The sequence below is a fragment of the Haliotis rubra genome, unplaced genomic scaffold, assembly GCF_003918875.1.
Source record: "Haliotis rubra isolate DU_JTF1 unplaced genomic scaffold, ASM391887v1 Scf766, whole genome shotgun sequence".
Classification (NCBI taxonomy): domain Eukaryota; kingdom Metazoa; phylum Mollusca; class Gastropoda; order Lepetellida; family Haliotidae; genus Haliotis; species Haliotis rubra.
This window is the reverse complement of record NW_025767486.1, coordinates 391,858-412,970: the sequence shown is the minus strand read 5'-3', so window position 1 is coordinate 412,970 and position 21,113 is coordinate 391,858. Positions and strand designations below refer to the sequence as shown.

Sequence of the window (21,113 nt, the reverse complement as noted above, 5' to 3'; positions counted from 1 at the left end):
CATTCCTCGTACATGCCCCCTAACGTGGCGTCAATCATGTACACTGTTCCACACGGTACTAAGCACATACACACACGACGTCAAACATATATGTAGTCAAACAAAGTGTCAAACACATAAACCCGATGTGAAATCTTGAATATCAGTAATATATACTCTCCCAAAAAAGAAACGCATCATGAAAATAGCAATTTCATGTAGCAATTAATTAAAACGTGATTCATTTTACAAAAGGTTTTGCTCTGTTTATGAGTCCTATGGTGTTTATGTTTTGAAACATCACAACAAAACGCACCATCCGTAAAATACCCGTATTTAACAGCATGATTTTCAATTTCGACGTGTAGTGTCACAGAATACACTATTCACATGCAATGCACGTGAATGTTGGGGATAAGATAGTCTCAGTGATGGGTATAAAAGGTTGATCGCTGTCTGTCGATTATTCACTTTATTTGAAATATTGTTGACGAACGCATAATGCAACGTCTAAGTGAAGCCAACCGTCATATCGCCATTGGTTTGCTTGAAGCTGGCCGGTCTCAACGTGCAGTTGCCCGACGCATGAATGTTCAACAAAGCACCATTTCACTGCTCTGGGAGAGATATCGCCGGCAGAATGCGGTAGCAGATGCCCCTCGTAGTGGGCGACCTCGAGCGACCACTGCGGTGCAGGATCGCTACATCCGCGTACATCACCTGCGTCATGGAACAGCTACGGCGACCAGTACCGCTCGACAAATACCCGGATTGAGGAGGCTTTCTGCACAGACCGTCAGGACAGGTTGAGATAGGCTGGTTTACGTGCCAGAAGACCTTATTTTGGCCCTGTGCTTCGACAACAACATCGTCGACATCGAGTTCAATGGTGCACCAACGTTCAGGTCAGGCCTGGAACCTACCGAATTGGCGTAGAATCTGGTTCAGTGATGAATCACGATTTCAATTGGAACGACGCGATGGAAGAATGCGGGTGTACAGACGTTGACGTGAACGTTTCGCCGACGCTTGCGTTCCCCAGGTGGACAGATTCGGCCGGGGAAGTGTTATGATATGGGGGCGATCACCTGCCGTGCGAGAAGTGATTTGGTGATGATTCAGGGCAACCTGACAGCTCAACGGTACTGTGACGAAATCCTACGCCCACACCTCCTTCCAATCATTGATCGCCAGAGGGAGTTGTTTCAACAGGACAATGCTAGGCCCCACACAGCACATCACACTAGAGACTTCCTCCAGAACCACAACATCAATGTGCTCCCCTGGCCCTCAAGATCACCGGACTTAAACCCGATCGAACATCTGTGGGATGCCCTGGACAGACGGGTGCGACGCCGTAACCCTCAGCCCCAGACACTTCAGCAACTCGCACAGGCACTACAGGCAGAGTGGGCTGCGATTGGGCAACACGAGATTCTGAGACTTATTCGTTCGATGCCGAGGCGATGCCGTGCAGTTCTGAATGCCCAGGGTGGTCACACGAGGTATTGACTTCAGCGCCACCACACGTCTCCATGTGACACTCAAACTGACTTCCCTCGAGTTGGTGCCAAAGACGGATAAGTCTGCATTCCCAGTGTGCAATGTCGCTATATTTCATTGACTCATAAAGCTTACAAGATGTTTCAAAATAAACATAAAAATACAGTTGAAATTCCTATATGCGTTTCTTTTTTGGGAGAGTATATATATGTGACTCAACTTGTCTGGACATTTTGCTGTCTTTGGGCGAGGAGACCTATAACCTCGAGAGTATTTGTGTCGCCCTAAGGGTAATGAAGCAAGGTTTTATAGACGGTTGGAATCAACTTTTAGACCCCAGGTTACATATTAAAGCCGGACAGTTCCATTACAGTTAAAGCTATTAACGTCAGACAACAGTGCTGCCCTGGGTACAAATTATTCCCATCTGCTACCTGCCATATCTGATTGGCTTCTCTCCAAACACAGGTAAAAGTGATCTCGAACGGATCTTCTTGACACGCCGCTCGCACGCTAACAACTGTGACATTAGCGTATGAAATGTTATGCTATGATAGCTATGTTGAAATACAGGAGTGTATAACCTACAGATTAGTATACCAGCCAACGTAGTGCAAATTGTACACTTGCTGCGGGCGAGCTGTGACGACGCCCGAGTGCACGCACTGTCCTCTTCACGGTGGACCCAGTCCGGGATAACAGGAGAGACACGAGATCAATAATTCAATAGAAATCAAAATGCATTATCCTGTGAAGCACTGTGAGATGTAGATGCTGGAGGTGTCCTGTGTTACAAAGTAGGGGAACATTAGCCTGACTCTGTGTGTACTGGACATTGGGGCAGGATGTCGGACTGGGCCAGGACAGACTCTCAGGAGGCCAGGTAAGATCACAAGGATTTTTGGAATGTAATCCCTCCACCGAATCCACCCTATCAGATCCACGAGGGGTTGAACAATTCTACCACATTAACACGGGGTGAACCACTTTGCCAGATCTACACGGAGTGAACCACTCGACCACATTAACACGGAGTGAACCACTCGACCACATTAACACGGAGTGAACAACTCGACCACATTAACGCGGGATGAACCACTACACCGCATTAACAACGAGCGAACCACTCCAGTCTCAATACATTATACCTGGAGACAGTACAGTATACCTAGAGACAGTACGTTATACCTGGTGACAGGACGTTATACCTGGAGACAGTACGTTATACCTGGAGACAGGACGTTATACCTGGAGACAGTACGTTATACCTGGTGACAGGACGTTATACCTGGAGACAGTACAGTATACCTGGTGACAGGACGTTATACCTGGAGACAGTACAGTATACCTGGAGACAGTACGTTATACCTGGTGACAGGACGTTATACAGGACGTTATACCTGGAGACAGTACAGTATACCTAGAGACAGTACGTTATACCTGGTGACAGGACGTTATACCTGGAGACAGTACAGTATACCTAGAGACAGTACGTTATACCTGGTGACAGGACGTTACACCTGGTGACAGTACGTTATACCTGGTGACAGGACGTTATACCTGGAGACAGGACGTTATACCTGGAGACAGTACAGTATACCTGGTGACAGGACGTTATACCTGGAGACAGTACAGTATACCTAGAGACAGTACCTTATACCTGATGAAAGGACGTTACACCTGGTGACAGTACGTTATACCTGGAGACAGGACGTTATACCTGGAGACAGTACGTTATACCTGGTGACAGGACGTTATACCTGGAGACAGTACAGTATACCTAGAGACAGTACGTTATACCTGGTGACAGTACGTTATACCTGGAGACAGTACAGTATACCTAGAGACAGTACGTTATACCTGGTGACAGGACGTTATACCTGGAGACAGGACGTTATACCTGGTGACAGGACGTTATACCTGGAGGCAGGACGTTATACCTGGAGACAGTACGTTATACCTGGTGACAGGACGTTATACCTGGAGACAGTACAGTATACCTAGAGACAGTACGTTATACCTGGTGACAGGACGTTATACCTGGTGACAGTACGTTATACCTGGTGACAGGACGTTATACCTGGAGACAGGACGTTATACCTGGAGACAGTACAGTATACCTGGTGACAGGACGTTATACCTGGAGACAGTACAGTATACCTAGAGACAGTACGTTATACCTGGTGACAGGACGTTATACCTGGAGACAGTACAGTATACCTAGAGACAGTACGTTATACCTGGTGACAGGACGTTATACCTGGTGACAGTACGTTATACCTGGTGACAGGACGTTATACCTGGAGACAGGACGTTATACCTGGAGACAGTACAGTATACCTAGAGACAGTACCTTATACCTGATGAAAGGACGTTACACCTGGTGACAGTACGTTATACCTGGTGACAGGACGTTAAACCTGGTGACAGTACATTATACCTGGTGATAGTATATTATACCTGGTGACAGTACGTTATACCTGGATACGGTACGTTATACCTGGTGACAGGACGTTATATCCGGTGGCAGTACGTAAAACCTGGTGACAGTACGTTATACCTGGATACAGTACGTTATACCTGGCGGCAGGGCGTTATATCCGGTGACAGTAAGTTATACCTGGATACAGTACGTTATACCTGGCGGCAGGACGTTATATCCGGTGACAGTACGTTATACCTGGTGTACGTTATACCTGGTGACAGTACTTTATACCTAGTGAAAGTACTTTATACCTGGTGACAGGACGTTATACCTGGTGACAGGACGTTATATCCGGTGACAGTACGTTATACCTGGTGTACGTTATGCCTGGTGACAGTACATTATACCTAGTGGCAGTACGTTATACCTGGTGTACGTTATACCTAGTGACAGTACTTTATACCTGGTGACAGGACGTTATATCCGGTGACAGTACGTTATACCTAGTGACAGTACTTTATACCTAGTGACAGTACCTTATACCTGGTGACAGTATGTTATATCCGGTGAAAGTACGTTATACCTGGTGACAGTACGTTATACCTGGTGACAGGACGTTATATCCGGTGACAGGACGTTATATCCGGTGACAGGACGTTATACCTGGTGACAGTACATCATTACTTATTCAGGTCTGAACGATTGTTTGAAATGTTGTCAACATGAACCAAAGACATTTACTAGTTAGATGTGTGTTTTTTAGACAACACGTTGTAGTATTGATGGTATCTGACAGGGACGATCGATCATATGGTTCCAGTATGCCTTGAAATCACACCTCTTGCCATCGAGCTGATGCGTACTTGTCAGGTGTATTTATGACTGCAGTGGCGCATTGCTACATTACACCATGAGTGACACCGTCCGGCTGACTTCACTCAACCCATTCCTTCTCCACCCATAGCTCATTCCTTCTCCACCCATAGCTCATTACTTTTCTCCACCCATAGCTCATTCCTTCTCCACCCATAGCTCATTCCTTCTCCACCCACAGCTCATTCCTTCTCCACCCATAGCTCATTCCTTCACCACCCATAGCTCATTCCTTCTCCACACATAGCTCATTCTTTCTCCACCCATAGCTCATTCCTTCTCTACCCATAGCTCATTCCTTCTCCACCCATAGTTCATTCCTTCTCCACCCATAGCTCATTCCTTCTCCACCCATAGCTCATTCCTTCTCCACCCATAGCTCATTCCTTCTCCACCCATAGCTCATTCCTTCTCCACCCATAGCTCATTCCTTCTCCACCAATAGCTCATTCCTTCACCACCCATAGCTCATTCCTTCACCACCCATAGCTCATTCCTTCACCACCAATAGCTCATTCCTTCACCACCCATAGCTCATTCCTTCACCACCCATAGCTCATTCCTTCTCCGCCCATAGCTCATTCCTTCTCCACCAATAGCTCATTCCTTCTCCACAAAGAAGCACGTGTACAACATGTCAAAAACCAGGTTTGTAACTTATAACGCTGAGAAAAAGAAGATTTGCCATGTTTCATGTCATGTAACCCTCTCCAGTAGTATGTTATGGTGTCGAGATGCAGATACGTTACATGTATAACTACATAAACACACCTCACTCTTTCAGTGTTGTCACAACCCATGGTGCACAGTACACAACCCTGTGCACTGCATCGTGCAGTTAACTTCGACAAAGTACTGTGACTATGTGTCGTAGTCCACCCAACTGTGAATGGACAGCCACATTAACTTGGTTCGCCTATTGACTGCAGTGAGTTGTATGCTCACCAAGGATTTGAGATTGAAAGTACGATGCGCCCTTGAAATAAACATGGGGAAAACAAAGCGACTTTGAGCAGCTAAGCTGGATATGGGCGCCATACAAATATTAGTATGTATATATGTAAGCATCTCAGTATACAGACACGGAGCTCTGTGGCGGATACCGCAGAATTGTGCATTCATCGTCGGTGTAAAGAGTAACTATTTTTCATGAAGATAACGGTAAATTCTTGTCAAATTGCAGTTTAAGTTGAGTCATCTGCTTTAACGTGTTCAAAACAATTTGAAATTAATTACACACCTGAAAACAAGTAACGTATCTATTTGTGTCGTATTTGCACAAAATCCTTGTTGCTATGTCTACTCATTTGCTCTAGTGCACATACAGTATGGGCCCAATAGCAGTAAAATACGGCTTTATTAAAACACATTCAGTTGTCATCATTCATAATACAATACTGTTGACTCAAATCGATTGTAAGTCATCCCGTGGTTGTCTATGATGTTAACACACTGTGATGTCATGGAGACAGTGGGTATCTAGGATCGATCGTCATGGAGACAGTGTACCTAGAATCGATCGTCGATCTGTATGGCAGGGGCCTGTACGGCAGCGACTAAAGCTAGCCTATGTTGAGGTATGGCACTGTTGATTACCTTAGGTAAGATCGCTTGGTGGAACTGAGTCCTGGCAGGCTGTATACCGTACTAAATACCGGTAATGATTTCACCCCTGGGTTTACAACAACAAAATAGTGGCAAACGATACGTTGGGCTCTTCCTCTTAAAGAAAGTAACAGTCTTCAAGAAGGGATGTGTTTACTTACCATATTGGAATATAGAATGACATAATCTTACTTCAAGGTGACACAGACACGGTACGGGAGGGTGGGTGGGGTGGGTGGGGGTTATTATACAGATAAAGGTTACATTGCTTTCCCAAGTGAGTGGAGAGTTGACTAGCCAGTGAACAACGATAGCAGTAGATTAGAAAGCGGCATCAAACAAGTAACCACGAACAATATTTTGACCTTCGTCATTCGTTTTATATTACTATCTGTAAATATTTCAACGCTTATTTTCATTTACATTATCGATAAATATGTCATTACTATGAAAATGCCAATGATAAGATCAAAACAAATATAACCTTACAAATATTAGCTCAATGACAATTCCATCTTCACGGAACCTTTACACGTTGAAATAAAACTAGTGGTTATGCATTATCAATACGCTACATAACCGCAGGTGATATTTGCATCTTTGATGTTATTTCTACAGTTATATCAGGGATAATCTACAACATTATATAGTCGCCCTGGTTATACCATCCGTGACTGCTCCGATATACAAATTGATAGCAACGCCTCTGAAGGAGTGAGAGACTAAAAACTTCTGTTAGTCATTGTTTTTAAATATATATTCCGTATAATGAACACGATAAACAAAACCAGGGATAATCAACAGAACTTCTATTCTCCCTGACAAAACAAATCAATGAAGCCAGTACAAGACGATAATAGTCTGAAGTATATTTTCAGTTTACCTGCAAATTATTATCAAAAGCAATTCTGTAGACCACTAAATACATTTTGATCAGTTTCCATACAAATACTATTTTATTTACTCCATGTACACATTGTCACTAAAGCTGTCAAACATTGCGAACCAACGCATATTCTCTGATACTTATTTACCTTCGAACGTTGGCAGGGATTCTTCGACAATCTATAAATAGAAAGTTGGGATATACCACGTGACGTCACATTGTACATAGCAACGTTGTAGCGATCCAATATGGCGGCTGACACGATGGGAAACTTTGAATTAGAAAAGCTTCGTGCAGAAATTCAGCAGGAAAACCAAATGAAGTAAGACTTTATTTCGTATAAAGATATGACAACTAGTTACCTAAACTAAATTGACCGTTCTGTGTGCATTCCTAACAGGTCATCACGTGCGTGATGACGAGGGGCACTGCTTGACTCCACAGATGGGCTATATGATATGTTATATCTAAAGATGGGATATATGTTTATAAACCCCAGTTTATTAATACCGATTAACTAAACTCTCCATTTGATCCAGGGAGATGTTGGATCAGTCAGCTGCAGAACTCAAATCTACAGTGGAGGAGCTGGAAAAAAGATTTGATGCCATCGAGAATGAAGGTAAACACACACATATTTATATTAAGGTTGAAAGTAACAGACACATGTCGAGAAATGAGGTAACACGCGCATCCCGACACACATACATATAAAAAATGAAGGTAACACCCGCATCCCGACACACATACATATCAAGAATGAAGGTAACACGCGCATCCCGACACACATACATATCAAGAATAAAGGGAGCGCGCACGCACGCACGCACGCACGCACGCACGCACACACACACACACACACACGTCAAGAATGAAGGTAACAAACACACATGTCAAGAATGAAGGTAACACACACACACACACATACCGAATGAAGGTAACACACACATCCAGAATGCGGGTAACACACATCCAGAATGAAGGTAACACACACATCCAGAATGAAGGTAACACACATCCAGAATGAAGGTAACACACATCCAGAATGAAGGTAACACACATCCAGAATGAAGGTAACACACACATCCAGAATGAAGGTAACACACATCCAGAATGAAGGTAACACACACATCCAGAATGAAGGTAACATGCACATCCAGAATAAAGGTAACATGCACATCCAGAATGAAGTTAACACACATCCAGAATGAAGGTAACACACACATCCAGAATGAAGATAACATGCACATCCAGAATGAAGATAACATGCACATCCATAATGAAGGTAACATGCACATCCAGAATGAAGGTAACACACATCCAGAATGAAGGTAACACACACACATCCAGAATGAAGGTAACACACATCCAGAATGAAGGTAACACACATCCAGAATGAAGGTAACATGCACATCCAGAATGAAGGTAACACACATCCAGAATGAAGGTAACACACATCCAGAATGAAGGTAACACACACATCCAGAATGAAGGTAACACACACACATCCAGAATGAAGGTAACACACACATCCAGAATGAAGGTAACACACACACATCCAGAATGAAGGTAACACACACATCCAGAATGAAGGTAACATGCACATGCATAATATAGGTAACACACACATCCAGAATGAAGGTAACACACATCCAGAATGAAGGTAACACACACACATCCAGAATGAAGGTAACACACATCCAGAATGAAGGTAACACACACAGAATGAAGGTAACATCACACAATCCAGAATGTAACACACACACATCCAGAATGAAGGTAACACACATCCAGAATGAAGGTAACACACATGAAGGTAACACACACATCCAGAATGAAGGTAACACACATCCAGAATGAAGGTAACACACATCCAGAATGAAGGTAACACACACATCCAGAATGAAGGTAACACACACATCCAGAATGCAAGGTAACACACATCCAGAATGCAGGTAACACACATCCAGAATGAAGGTAACACACATCCAGAATGAAGGTAACATGCACATCCAGAATGAAGGTAACACACATCCAGAATGAAGGTAACACACATCCAGAATGAAGGTAACACACACATCCAGAATGAAGGTAACATGCACATCCAGAATGAAGGTAACATGCACATCAAGAATGAAGGTAACACACATCCAGAATGAAGGTAAAATGCACATCCACAATGAAGGTAACACACATCCAGAATGAAGGTTACATGCAGAATGAAGGTAACATGCACATCCAGAATGAAAGTAACACACATCCAGAATGAAGGTAGCACACATCCAGAATGAAGGTTACATGCAGAATGAAGGTAACATGCACATCCAGAATGAAGGTAACATGCACATCCAGAATGAAGGTAACACACATCCAGAATGAAGGTTACATGCAGAATGAAGGTAACATGCACATGCAGAATGAAGGTAACATACATCGGGAATGAAGGTTACATCCAGAATGAAGGTAACATGCACATCCAGAATGAAGGTAACACACACATCGGGAATGAAGGTAACACACATCCAGAATGAAAGTAACACACATCCAGAATGAAAGTAGCACACACATCCGGAATGAAGATAACACACATCCAGAATGAAAGTAACACACGCATCCAGAAAGAAGGTAACACACATCCAGAATGAAGGGAACATGCAAACATCCAGAATGAAGGGAACACACATCCAGAATAAAGGTAACACACACTTACCGAATGAAGGTAACACACACACATCCACAATGAAGGTAACACACACTTACCGAATGAAGGTAACACACACACATCCACAATGAAGGTAACACACACTTACCGAATGAAGGTAACACACTAGTGGTGTAACGATTCATCGATAGTATCGATGTTTGCATCGTCAACTACGCGATACGAGTGCATCGATACAAAACACATTTGGGCAATATATCAGGATATTTATATCGCAAGGGTTCATGATACGTCGATGTATCGCCACAAGAGACGATATATCCCGATACTACTTAAATAGTACTTAAAGTTGTAGGGAGTATTGCATAAGTAATAGGAAGGGAGTCTCTTTGAATTTTTTCTGAATTTTAAAAACAAACTAAACCTAAAACGAATTTGTTTGTGTCTGCCATCTTTGTTACATGAACAAAGGAGTTAGTGTATCAGTGAAAGAGTGTGAACATTTTTCAATCTCTGTGAACTGTAAAAGACTTGTCTTTAAGTAATTGAAACATGTTTTAGTTGTTTGACAAATAACACCATTTATTAACAACTATGAACGATGTCTTAGCTTTGTTAAGAAAGAGAAGATAAAATTTAGAAAGCATACTTATGAGTTTTTTGCAGTGATTCTGGTATAAATTACTGTATAAATTGTCTGTGAAAGCATTGGTGCAGAAACATAACTTTTCAAGTGAAACCTAGATCAAGGTATACAGAATATGTTTGATTGTACTTTCTTAAGCATAAAATGCTGAAACTTAATTACATGAACAGCCTTTTAAGTGTGTGTGAATGTAACACATGTTCTGCTGTATAACAAATAAAGATTCAGTCATTTATCTATCATATATGTCCTGTTTTTAGAATTGTAAAGTATCGGGATACGTATCGTATCGCCATCACTGTATCGTGATCATAATCGTCTCGCAGGTTCCTTGCCAATACTTTCATGATATATTGTCTCGCCTCATTAAACTGGTATCGGGATATATCGTCTCGCCACTTAGGCCACGATACACAGCTCTATAACACACTCATTAGAAATGAGGTGAACACACACACACACATGAAGAATGAGGGGAACACACCTACAGAATGAAGGTAGCACACACATCCAGTATAAAGGCAACACACACATTAGAAATGAAGGGAACACACACATCAAGAGTGAGGGGAACACACATACAGAATGAAGATAACACACACACACACACACACATCCAGAATAAAGGCAACACACACACACATCCAGAATGAAGGTAACACATCGAAATGAAGGTAACACACACACATCCAGTATGAAGGTAACACACACACACACACATCCAGAATAAAGGCAACACACACACACACATCCAGAATGAAGGTAACACACACACACACATCCAGAATAAAGGCAACACACACACACACATCCAGAATGAAGGCAACACACACATTAGAAATGAGGGGAACACACACACACACAATGTGTGGTGATGTGACTGTGTTTCAGGTAACGAGTGGCGATGTGACTGTTGCAGGTAATGAGCGGCGATGTGACTGTGTTTCAGGTAATGAGTGGAAGACACGGTTCGAGACCCAGCAGGAGATGAATCAGCAGCTGGAGAGGCAGATCCTCATCTTCCAGAACAAGGTGGAGGAGGCACGTAAAAATGTCCGGGAAGGTAGGTCACACATTGATTAGGACAGCCCCACATCTGTGAGGAACTGTCCACATCTGTGTTGGTAGGTGATACATCTTTAACTACCAATCACACATCTGTGAATGTAGGTCACATATATGGGAGTGCAGGTCTAACATCTCTGAGGGACAGTCACAACTGTGTAGATTCACATTCTAAACTTCATCCACATCTGAGATCTCCTTTGCATCAAGTTTAACATTGGAGTGTGTGATTCAGCAAACAAGTCTCCACGAGATAATCGCAGCTTTGATGACATGGAGGCCAGTCCACAGATGATCAAGAATCTGGAGAAGGAGAAGCAGAGTCTGTACAACCAACTACGTGATCTTGAGTGGAGGCTTGACCAGGAGTCCAAGGTGAGAGTGACATGCATACGAGGGTTTGCCAGTCACCAGGGTGGGGTACACTCAGACATAAAGCTGGAGTGCTGGTGCTTGTGGCACATTCATACCTTAATAGAAGTGAAAATTGTGTATTTACAAACACAACAAATCCAAATATTGTGCTAAGCCTTGGCCAGTAGGAGTGTTACAGGACAGATCTGGTTGATGTTGCAGGCATATCACAAGGCCAATGATGTGGTTGATGTTGCAGGCAAATCACAAGGCCAATGATGTGGTTGATGTTGCAGGCATATCACAAGGCCAATGATGTGGTTGATGTTGCAGGCATATCACAAAGCCAATGATGTGGTTGATGTTGCAGGCATATCACAAGGCCAATGATGTGGTTGATGTTGCAGGCATATCACAAGGCCAATGATGTGGTTGATGTTGCAGGCATATCACAAGGCCAATGATGTGGTTGATGTTGCAGGCATATCACAAGGCCAATGATCTGGTTGATGTTGCAGGCATATCACAAGGCCAATGATGTGGTTGATGTTGAAGGCATATCACAAGGCCAAGGATGTGGTTGATGTTGCAGGCATATCCACAAGGCCAATGATGTGGTTGATGTTGCAGGCATATCACAAGGCCAATGATGTGGTTGATGTTGCAGGCATATCACAAGGCCAATGATCTGGTTGATGTTGCAGGCATATCACAAGGCCAATGATGTGGTTGATGTTGCAGGCATATCACAAGGCCAATGATGTGGTTGATGTTGCAGGCATATCACAAGGCCAATGATGAGAGGAAGCAGCATGTCCTGGAGATCAATGCTACTAAAGGTCACTTGGAAGACGTGCGGATCAGGCAGAAGATGGCGCTTCTGGATGGCAGTACCACAGCAAGAACAGCTAGAGATTCAGGAGGGTGAGTACAACAGTAAGAACAGCTAGAGATCCGGGAGTGTGAGGACCACTCAAGAACAGCTAAAGATTCAGGAGGGTGAGTACCACTCAAGAACAGCTAGAGTTTCAGGAGGGTGGGTACCACAGCAAGAACAGACAGAGGTTCGGGAGGGTGAGTACCACAGCAAGAACAGCCAGAAAGTCAGGTGGTAAGTACCACAGTAAGAACAGCCAGACAAAGTTGGGTAAGTATCACATGAAGAACTGCAAGATATTCAAAGGGTGAGTACCACATGATGGGGGTGAGTACCACATTCAAGGGGTAAGTACCACATGATGGGGGCGAGTACCATATTCAAGGGGTTAGTACCACATTCAAGGGGTTAGTACCACATGATGGGGGTGAGTACTGTATTCAAGGGGTTAGTACCACATGATGGGGGTGAGTACAACATGATGGGGGTGAGTACCACATTCAAGGGGTTAGTACCACATGATGGGGGTGAGTACCATATTCAAGGGGTTAGTACCACATGATGGGGGTGAGTACCATATTCAAGGGTTAGTACCACATGATGGGGGTGAGTACCATATTCAAGGGGTTAGTACCACATCATGGGGGTGAGTACCATATTCAAGGGGTTAGTACCACATGATGGGGGTGAGTACCATATTCAAGGGGTTAGTACCACATGATGGGGTGAGTACCATATTCAAGGGGTTAGTACCACATGATGGGGGTGAGTACCATATTCAAGGGGTTAGTACCACATGATGGGAGTGAGTACCATATTCAAGGGGTTAGTACCACATGATGGGGGTGAGTACCATATTCAAGGGGTTAGTACCACATGCTGGGAGTGAGTACCATATTCAAGGGTTAGTACCACATGATGGGGGTAGTGAGTACCATATTCAAGGGTTAGTACCACATGATGGGGGTGAGTACCATATTCAAGGGGTTAGTACCACATGATGGGAGTGAGTACCATATTCAAGGGGTTAGTACCACATGATGGGAGTGAGTACCATATTCAAGGGGTTAGTACCACATGATGGGAGTGAGTACCATATTCAAGGGGTTACCACATGATTCAAGGGTTAGTACCACATGATGGGAGTGAGTACCATATTCAAGGGTTAGTACCACATGATGGGAGTGAGTTACCATATTCAAGGGGTTAGTACCACATGGGGGGTGAGTACCATATTCAAGGGGTTAGTACCACATGATGGGGATGAGTACCATATTCAAGGGTTAGTACCACATGATGGGGAGTGAGTACCATATTCAAGGGGTTAGTACCACATGATGGGGGTGAGTACCATATTCAAGGGGTTAGTACCACATGATGGGGTGAGTACCATATTCAAGGGGTTAGTACCACATGATGGGGGTGAGTACCATATTCAAGGGGTTAGTTATGGGGGTGAGTACCATATTCATTAGATGATGGGGAGTGAGTACCATATTCAAGGGGTTAGTACCACATGATGGGAGTGAGTACCATATTCAAGGGGTTAGTACCACATGATGGGGTGTGAGTACCATATTCAAGGGTTAGTACCACATGATGGGGGTGAGTACCATATTCAAGGGGTTAGTACCACATGATGGGGGTGAGTACCATATTCAAGGGGTTAGTACCACATGATGGGGTGAGTACCATATTCAAGGGGTTAGTACCACATGATGGGAGTGAGTACCATATTCAAGGGTTAGTACCACATGATGGGGTGAGTACCATATTCAAGGGTTAGTACCACATGATGGGGGTGAGTACCATATTCAAAGGGGTTAGTACCACATGATGGGGGTGAGTACCATATTCAAGGGGTTAGTACCACATGATGGGGGTGAGTACCACATTCAAGGGGTTAGTACCACATGATGGGGGTGAGTACCATATTCAAGGGGTTAGTACCACATGATGGGGTGAGTACCATATTCAAGGGGTTAGTACCACATGATGGGGGTGAGTACCATATTCAAGGGGTTAGTACCACATGATGGGGGTGAGTACCATATTCAAGGGGTTAGTACCACATGATGGGGGTGAGTACCATATTCAAGGGGTTAGTACCACATGATGGGAGTGAGTACCATATTCAAGGGGTTAGTACCACATGCTGGGAGTGAGTACCATATTCAAGGGTTAGTACCACATGATGGGGGTGAGTACCATATTCAAGGGGTTAGTACCACATGATGGGGGTGAGTACCATATTCAAGGGTTAGTACCACATGATGGGGGTGAGTACCATATTCAAGGGGTTAGTACCACATGATGGGGGATGAGTACCATATTCAAGGGGTTAGTACCACATGATGGGAGTGAGTACCATATTCAAGGGGTTAGTACCACATGCTGGGAGTGAGTACCATATTCAAGGGGTTAGTACCACATGATGGGGGATGAGTACCATATTCAAGGGGTTAGTACCACATGATGGGGGTGAGTACCATATTCAAGGGGTTAGTACCACATCATGGGGGATGAGTACCATATTCAAGGGGTTAGTACCACATCATGGGGTTGAGTACCATATTCAAGGGGTTAGTACCACATCATGGGGGATGAGTACCATATTCAAGGGGTTAGTACCACATGAAGAAGAGGAGTAATATGTTTAGCATCATTCATTTATGAAAAGGAAAAAAATTATGCAGAAATGTCTTTATCCAGTTCATCTTAAAACTTTTCAAAAGTTTTATTGAGTCCTTGAAAATTGAAACCCTGATCAAACAATTTTCAAATTATAGCTGTATGACAGCTATGAAATCTCGCTAGAAACAGTATGCTCAGTTTTATTTCAGCATCATGAAATGCAAACACCAACGTCGGGAGCTGCTGGAGTATTGCTGGCAGGAGACAGTAGAATTTATCATCCCTCTTCTCATGTCATGTGGGTAGTGTCTTGTTGGTCAGAATCTGAAGCATGACCAGGAAATGGTTCCTGGTTTATATATACATGCATGTGATACATAAAAGCTGTTTACAAATGGATATATTTGTACATTTTTCAGGAATATTCCTGATGATCAACGAGTGCTTGACCCGAAGCGTGGACCAATCAAGAAAACAGCAGGGGTGAAGAACCTCCCCAGTCTGGAGATGGTGTGATGAAGGGAGACAACCCTGGCATGACCCATGGAAGCATGGCACACATGGAACCCATGCAACTTCTCACACAGACTGTAAACAAAAAGCTACCTGTGATAACTAATTTATTATCTTGTAGTCGCCATCTCAGTACATACAGTGCATTATCCTGGTGTACTGAGATTGTGTAGACATATTTCTGTCATCAGTGTGAGGTAGGACACTTGTCAGGTGTGGAGACAATGCCAGCAGCCTCGGATCACCTTTACTCTATAGTTTTACTCTATGGTTCATGATTTTGATAACATTTGATCCAGCCATGAAACAACCTTGTGTCTTACAATTGTGTAGAATAACCTCTGATGTCCACGAGAAATATCACATGACACAGGGACTATTATCACAGGAACATAACAAATGACACATTGACTATGTATAGACACTTTACAGACAGACACACAGCTCTATATGTAGACACTCTGTCTTTATTTATAGCGACCCTGACTTTATATGTAGACACACTGTTTTATATAAAGACACTCCAAACTTTATACACAGACACTTAAAACTTTGTACACAGACACAGGGAACTGTACACAAAAGTGTAAGAAATTCAGGAGGTTAGATTCACCGTGGTTAGATGTGTGAACACCCACCTCCAGTAACGAGGAAGGAGAGGAGTATTGTCTAGTAAGGGAACCCCCATGTATGATGGAGTATGGTGTCGTGAGGGAACCCCCATGTATGATGGAGTATGGTGTCGTGAGGGAACCCCCATGTATGATGGAGTATTGTGGAGTGAGGGAAACCCCATGTATGATGGAGTATTGTCTAGTATGGGAACCCCCATGTATGATGGAGTATTGTGGAGTGAGTCCACCCCCATGTATGATGGAGTATTGTGGAGTGAGGGAACCCCCATGTATGATGGAGTATTGTGTGCTGAGGGAACCCCCATGTATGATGGAGTATTGTGTGCTGAGGGAACCCCCATGTATGATGGAGTATGGTGTGGTGAGGGAACCCCCATGAATGATGGAGTATTGTGTGGTGAGGGAACCCCATGTATGATGGAGTATGGTGTGGTGAGGGAACCCCCATGCATGATGGAGTATTGTGGAGTAAGGGAACCCCCATGTATGATGAAGTATTGTGGAGTGAGGGAACCCTCATGTATGATGGAGTATGGTGTGGTGAGGGAACCCCCATGTATGATGGAGTATTGTGGAGTGAGGGAACCCCCATGTATGATGGAGTATTGTGGAGTGAGGGAACCCCCATGAATGATGGAGTATTGTGTGGTGAGGGAACCCCATGTATGATGGAGTATGGTGTGGTGAGGGAACCCCCATGTATGATGGAGTATTGTGGAGTAAGGGAACCCCCATGTATGATGGAGTATTGTGGAGTGAGGATCCCCATGTATGATGGAGTATTGTGGAGTGAGGGAACCCCCATGTATGATGGAGTATTGTGTGCTGAGGGAACCCCCATGTATGATGGAGTATTGTGTGCTGAGGGAACCCCCATGTATGATGGAGTATGGTGTGGTGAGGGAACCCCCATGAATGATGGAGTATTGTGTGGTGAGGGAACCCCATGTATGATGGAGTATGGTGTGGTGAGGGAACCCCATGTATGATGATGAGTATTGTGGAGTGAGGGAACCCCATGTATGATGGAGTATTGTGTGGTGAGGGAACCCCCATGTATGATGGAGTATGGTGTGGTGAGGGAACCCCATGTATGATGGAGTATTGTGGAGTGAGGGAACCCCCATGTATGATGGAGTATTGTGGAGTGAGGGAACCCCCATGAATGATGGAGTATTGTGTGGTGAGGGAACCCCATGTATGATTAAGTATGGTGTGGTGAGGGAACCCCCATGTATGATGGAGTATTGTGGAGTAAGGGAACCCCCATGTATGATGGAGTATTGTGGAGTGAGGAACCCCCATGTATGATGGAGTATTGTGGAGTGAGGATCCCCCATGTTGTGGATGGGGAACCCCCATGTATGATGGAGTATTGTGGAGTGAGGGAACCCCCATGTATGATGGAGTATTGTGGAGTGAGGGAACCCCCATTTATGATGGAGCAATGTGTGGTCAGTCAAGGCAGTATTTGGTGCCTGTCTCACTGTGTGAAGGCAACAACTGTACAACTACGCAATCTAAAGCTGCGGCTTTATGGGTACAATGAATAATGGTCTGTTTCTGTATATATGTCATGAAATACTTGCATAATTACAGTTTGTTTCATTGTGAAATTCATATCAATTATGCTGTTAAATATCTGACCATGTTTCTATAATATACTTGGATTCATTGCTGATTTCAAAATCAATACCCAAGAAATTATACCCCAATTATGAATTATATAAAACATATATGTGTACACCGACCTGCAATCTGATGACAAATTCCTTGTGTGATACGCCGGGTACACCTCGAAATCCCTTCACCTGACACAGGTCATAGTGACTTATGGAGGTATACCTTGACCTCCAGTCCCCTGACACAGGTCACAGTGTGGTATGGAGATATACCTTGACCTCCAGTCACCTGACACAGGTCACAGTGTGGTATGGAGGTATACCTTGACCTCCAGTCACCTGACACAGGTCCTAGTGTGGTATGGAGGTATACCTTGACCTCCAGTCACCTGACACAGGTCCTACAGCTTGTTCAGCTTGACCTGAGCTACTCTACATATGCATGACCCGGGAGGTCAAATGGCACAGATGGCAGGTCGAGTTAACTTCATTAAATAGGGGACATGTTCTGGTCAGCCCAGGGTTGCACTGGAATCACCAGTTGCTGCTGCAGTTTGCTGCCTAAAAGCGGGAATCGGAAATATTAAACCATCTGCAGCTTCTTTTTTTTAAGAAAGTTAGGACATTTGCTGAGACACTGAGATGGCAAACGGCGACCTCAATGTCTCGGCTTTTCAGGCATGTTGACAATCAACTGACAAAGGTGCACCCTTCACAATAATAGACCCAACCAGTTATGACATGGTCACGCAATGCATTAGTATTCACTTGATCAGGTCAAGCTGACCTCCAGTCACTTGACACAGGTCCTAGTGTGGTATGGAGGTATACCTTGACCTCCAGTCACTTGACACAGGTCCTAGTGTGGTATGGAGGTATACCTTGACCTCCAGTCACCTGACACAGGTCCTAGTGTGGTATGGAGGTATACCTTGACCTCCAGTTACTTGACACAGGTCCTAGTGTGGTATGGAGGTATACCTTCAGGTGCACCCTTCACAATAATAGACCCAACCAGTTATGACACGGTCACGCAATGCATTAGTATTCACTTGATCAGGTCAAGCTGACCTCCAGTCACTTGACACAGGTCACAGTGTGGTATGGAGGTATACCTTGACCTCCAGTCACTTGACACAGGTCCTAGTGTGGTATGGAGGTATACCTTGACCTCCAGTTACTTGACACAGGTCCTAGTGTAGTTTGGAGGTATACCTTGAGATCCAGTCACTTGACACAGGTCCTTGTGTGGTATGGAGGTATACCTTGACCTCCAGTCACTTGACACAGGTCCTTGTGTGGTATGGAGGTATATCTTGACCTCCAGTCACTTGACACAGGTCCTAGTGTAGTTTGGAGGTATACCTTGAGATCCAGTCACTTGACACAGGTCCTTTTGTGGTATGGAGGCACACCTTGACCTCCAGTTACTTGACACAGGTCCTAGTGTAGTTTGGAGGTATACCTTGACATCAAGTCACTTGACACAGGTCCTTGTGTGGTATGGAGGTATACCTTGACCTCCAGTCACTTGACACAGGTCCTTGTGTGGTATGGAGGTATATCTTGACCTCCAGTCACTTGACACAGGTCCTAGTGTAGTTTGGAGGTATACCTTGAGATCCAGTCACTTGACACAGGTCCTTGTGTGGTATGGAGGCACACCTTGACCTCCAGTTACTTGACACAGGTCCTAGTGTAGTTTGGAGGTATACCTTGACATCCAGTCACTTGACACAGGTCAAATAGTTCAAAATATTTACACCTTGAATTCCACTCACCTAATTCATTCAGTAGAAAACTAAACCATATCACATCATATACATGTCATTGTTGAAAAGTAGGGACATCAGTCCAGGGTGTACACACTACGGTCACCCACATAGACAGAGCAGATGAAATCAAACAGAGAAGAGTTAGGCCTTTCTCACCCAGGTACCTGGTACCTATACTTGCACAGACTGGTAGATATACTGCTGATGTTTTCCCAAAGCCCCCACTATTTCAGAAGAACATGTTATTTTATTGTTCAATCATTCATGGAACAAAATAGATTTTAATCATTGATTGTTATAATATCTTTCTACTCTTTGACTTTTTAAATAAAACTTCAATCTTGTATGTGTAATTCATTGTTTGTAGTTCATAGTGGGCATGAACATCACCAGAGACTGCTTCGCTGTGTCAACATCTCCAGGGCAATGCTTTACATAACACTGTATCAATATGATACAATACTGGAACATCTCCAGGACAATGCTTTATATAACACTGTATCAATATGATACAATACTGGAACATCTCCAGGACAATGCTTTATATCACATAGTGTCAACTAGATACAATACTGGAACATCACCAGGACAATGCTATATATAACACTGTATCAACATGATACAATATAAGACTAGAACATCACCAGGACAATGCTTTATATAACACTGTATCAACATGATACAATACTGGAACACCACCAGGACAATGCTATATATCACATAGTGTCAACTAGATACAATACTGGAACATCACCAGGACAATGCTTTATAGAACAGTGTGTCAACATGATACCATATAAGACTGGAACAGCATGAGTACAATGCTTGATAAAACATTGTATCAACACGATACAATACCGCAACATCACCGGGACAAGGCTTTATATAACACTATATCAACATGTTACAATACTGGAACATCACCAGGGCAGTGATTTATATAACACTGTATCAACATGATACAATACTGGAACATGACCAGGGCAATGCTTTATATAACACTGTATCAACATGATACAATACTGGAACATCACTTGGGTTAATGCTTTATATAACGCT

General features: G+C 43.7%; 1 protein-coding gene and 1 long non-coding RNA gene across 5 annotated transcripts in view; both read left to right on the top strand.

The window, feature by feature from the left end:
- Nucleotides 1–16,555, top strand: part of LOC124260501 (coiled-coil domain-containing protein 169-like) — a 31,272-nt gene extending 14,717 nt beyond the window's left edge. Inside the window, exons 1-6 of one of the 3 annotated variants that reach the window (XM_046694832.1) lie at nt 2,051–2,365; nt 7,811–7,893; nt 11,529–11,642; nt 11,880–12,019; nt 12,777–12,922; nt 15,929–16,555. In XM_046694832.1, the coding sequence (XP_046550788.1) occupies nt 2,328–2,365; nt 7,811–7,893; nt 11,529–11,642; nt 11,880–12,019; nt 12,777–12,922; nt 15,929–16,025 (618 nt within the window). In that variant the 5' untranslated portion in view covers nt 2,051–2,327 and the 3' untranslated portion in view covers nt 16,026–16,555. Of the gene's footprint in view, nt 1–2,050; nt 2,366–7,502; nt 7,594–7,810; nt 7,894–11,528; nt 11,643–11,879; nt 12,020–12,776; nt 12,923–15,928 lie in introns of those variants that run through there. The other 2 variants (XM_046694831.1, XM_046694830.1) reach the window with 2 other exon arrangements.
- Nucleotides 16,556–18,567: 2,012 nt separating this feature from the next.
- LOC124260502 lies at nt 18,568–20,407 on the top strand. Of its 2 annotated transcripts, XR_006894098.1 has the most exons (3): nt 18,568–18,982; nt 19,267–19,369; nt 19,420–20,407. It is a non-coding gene; the product is annotated as an uncharacterized LOC124260502 (long non-coding RNA). The 2 variants fall into 2 exon arrangements; XR_006894097.1 differs by having other exon boundaries at nt 19,267–20,407.
- Nucleotides 20,408–21,113: the final 706 nt, after the last annotated feature.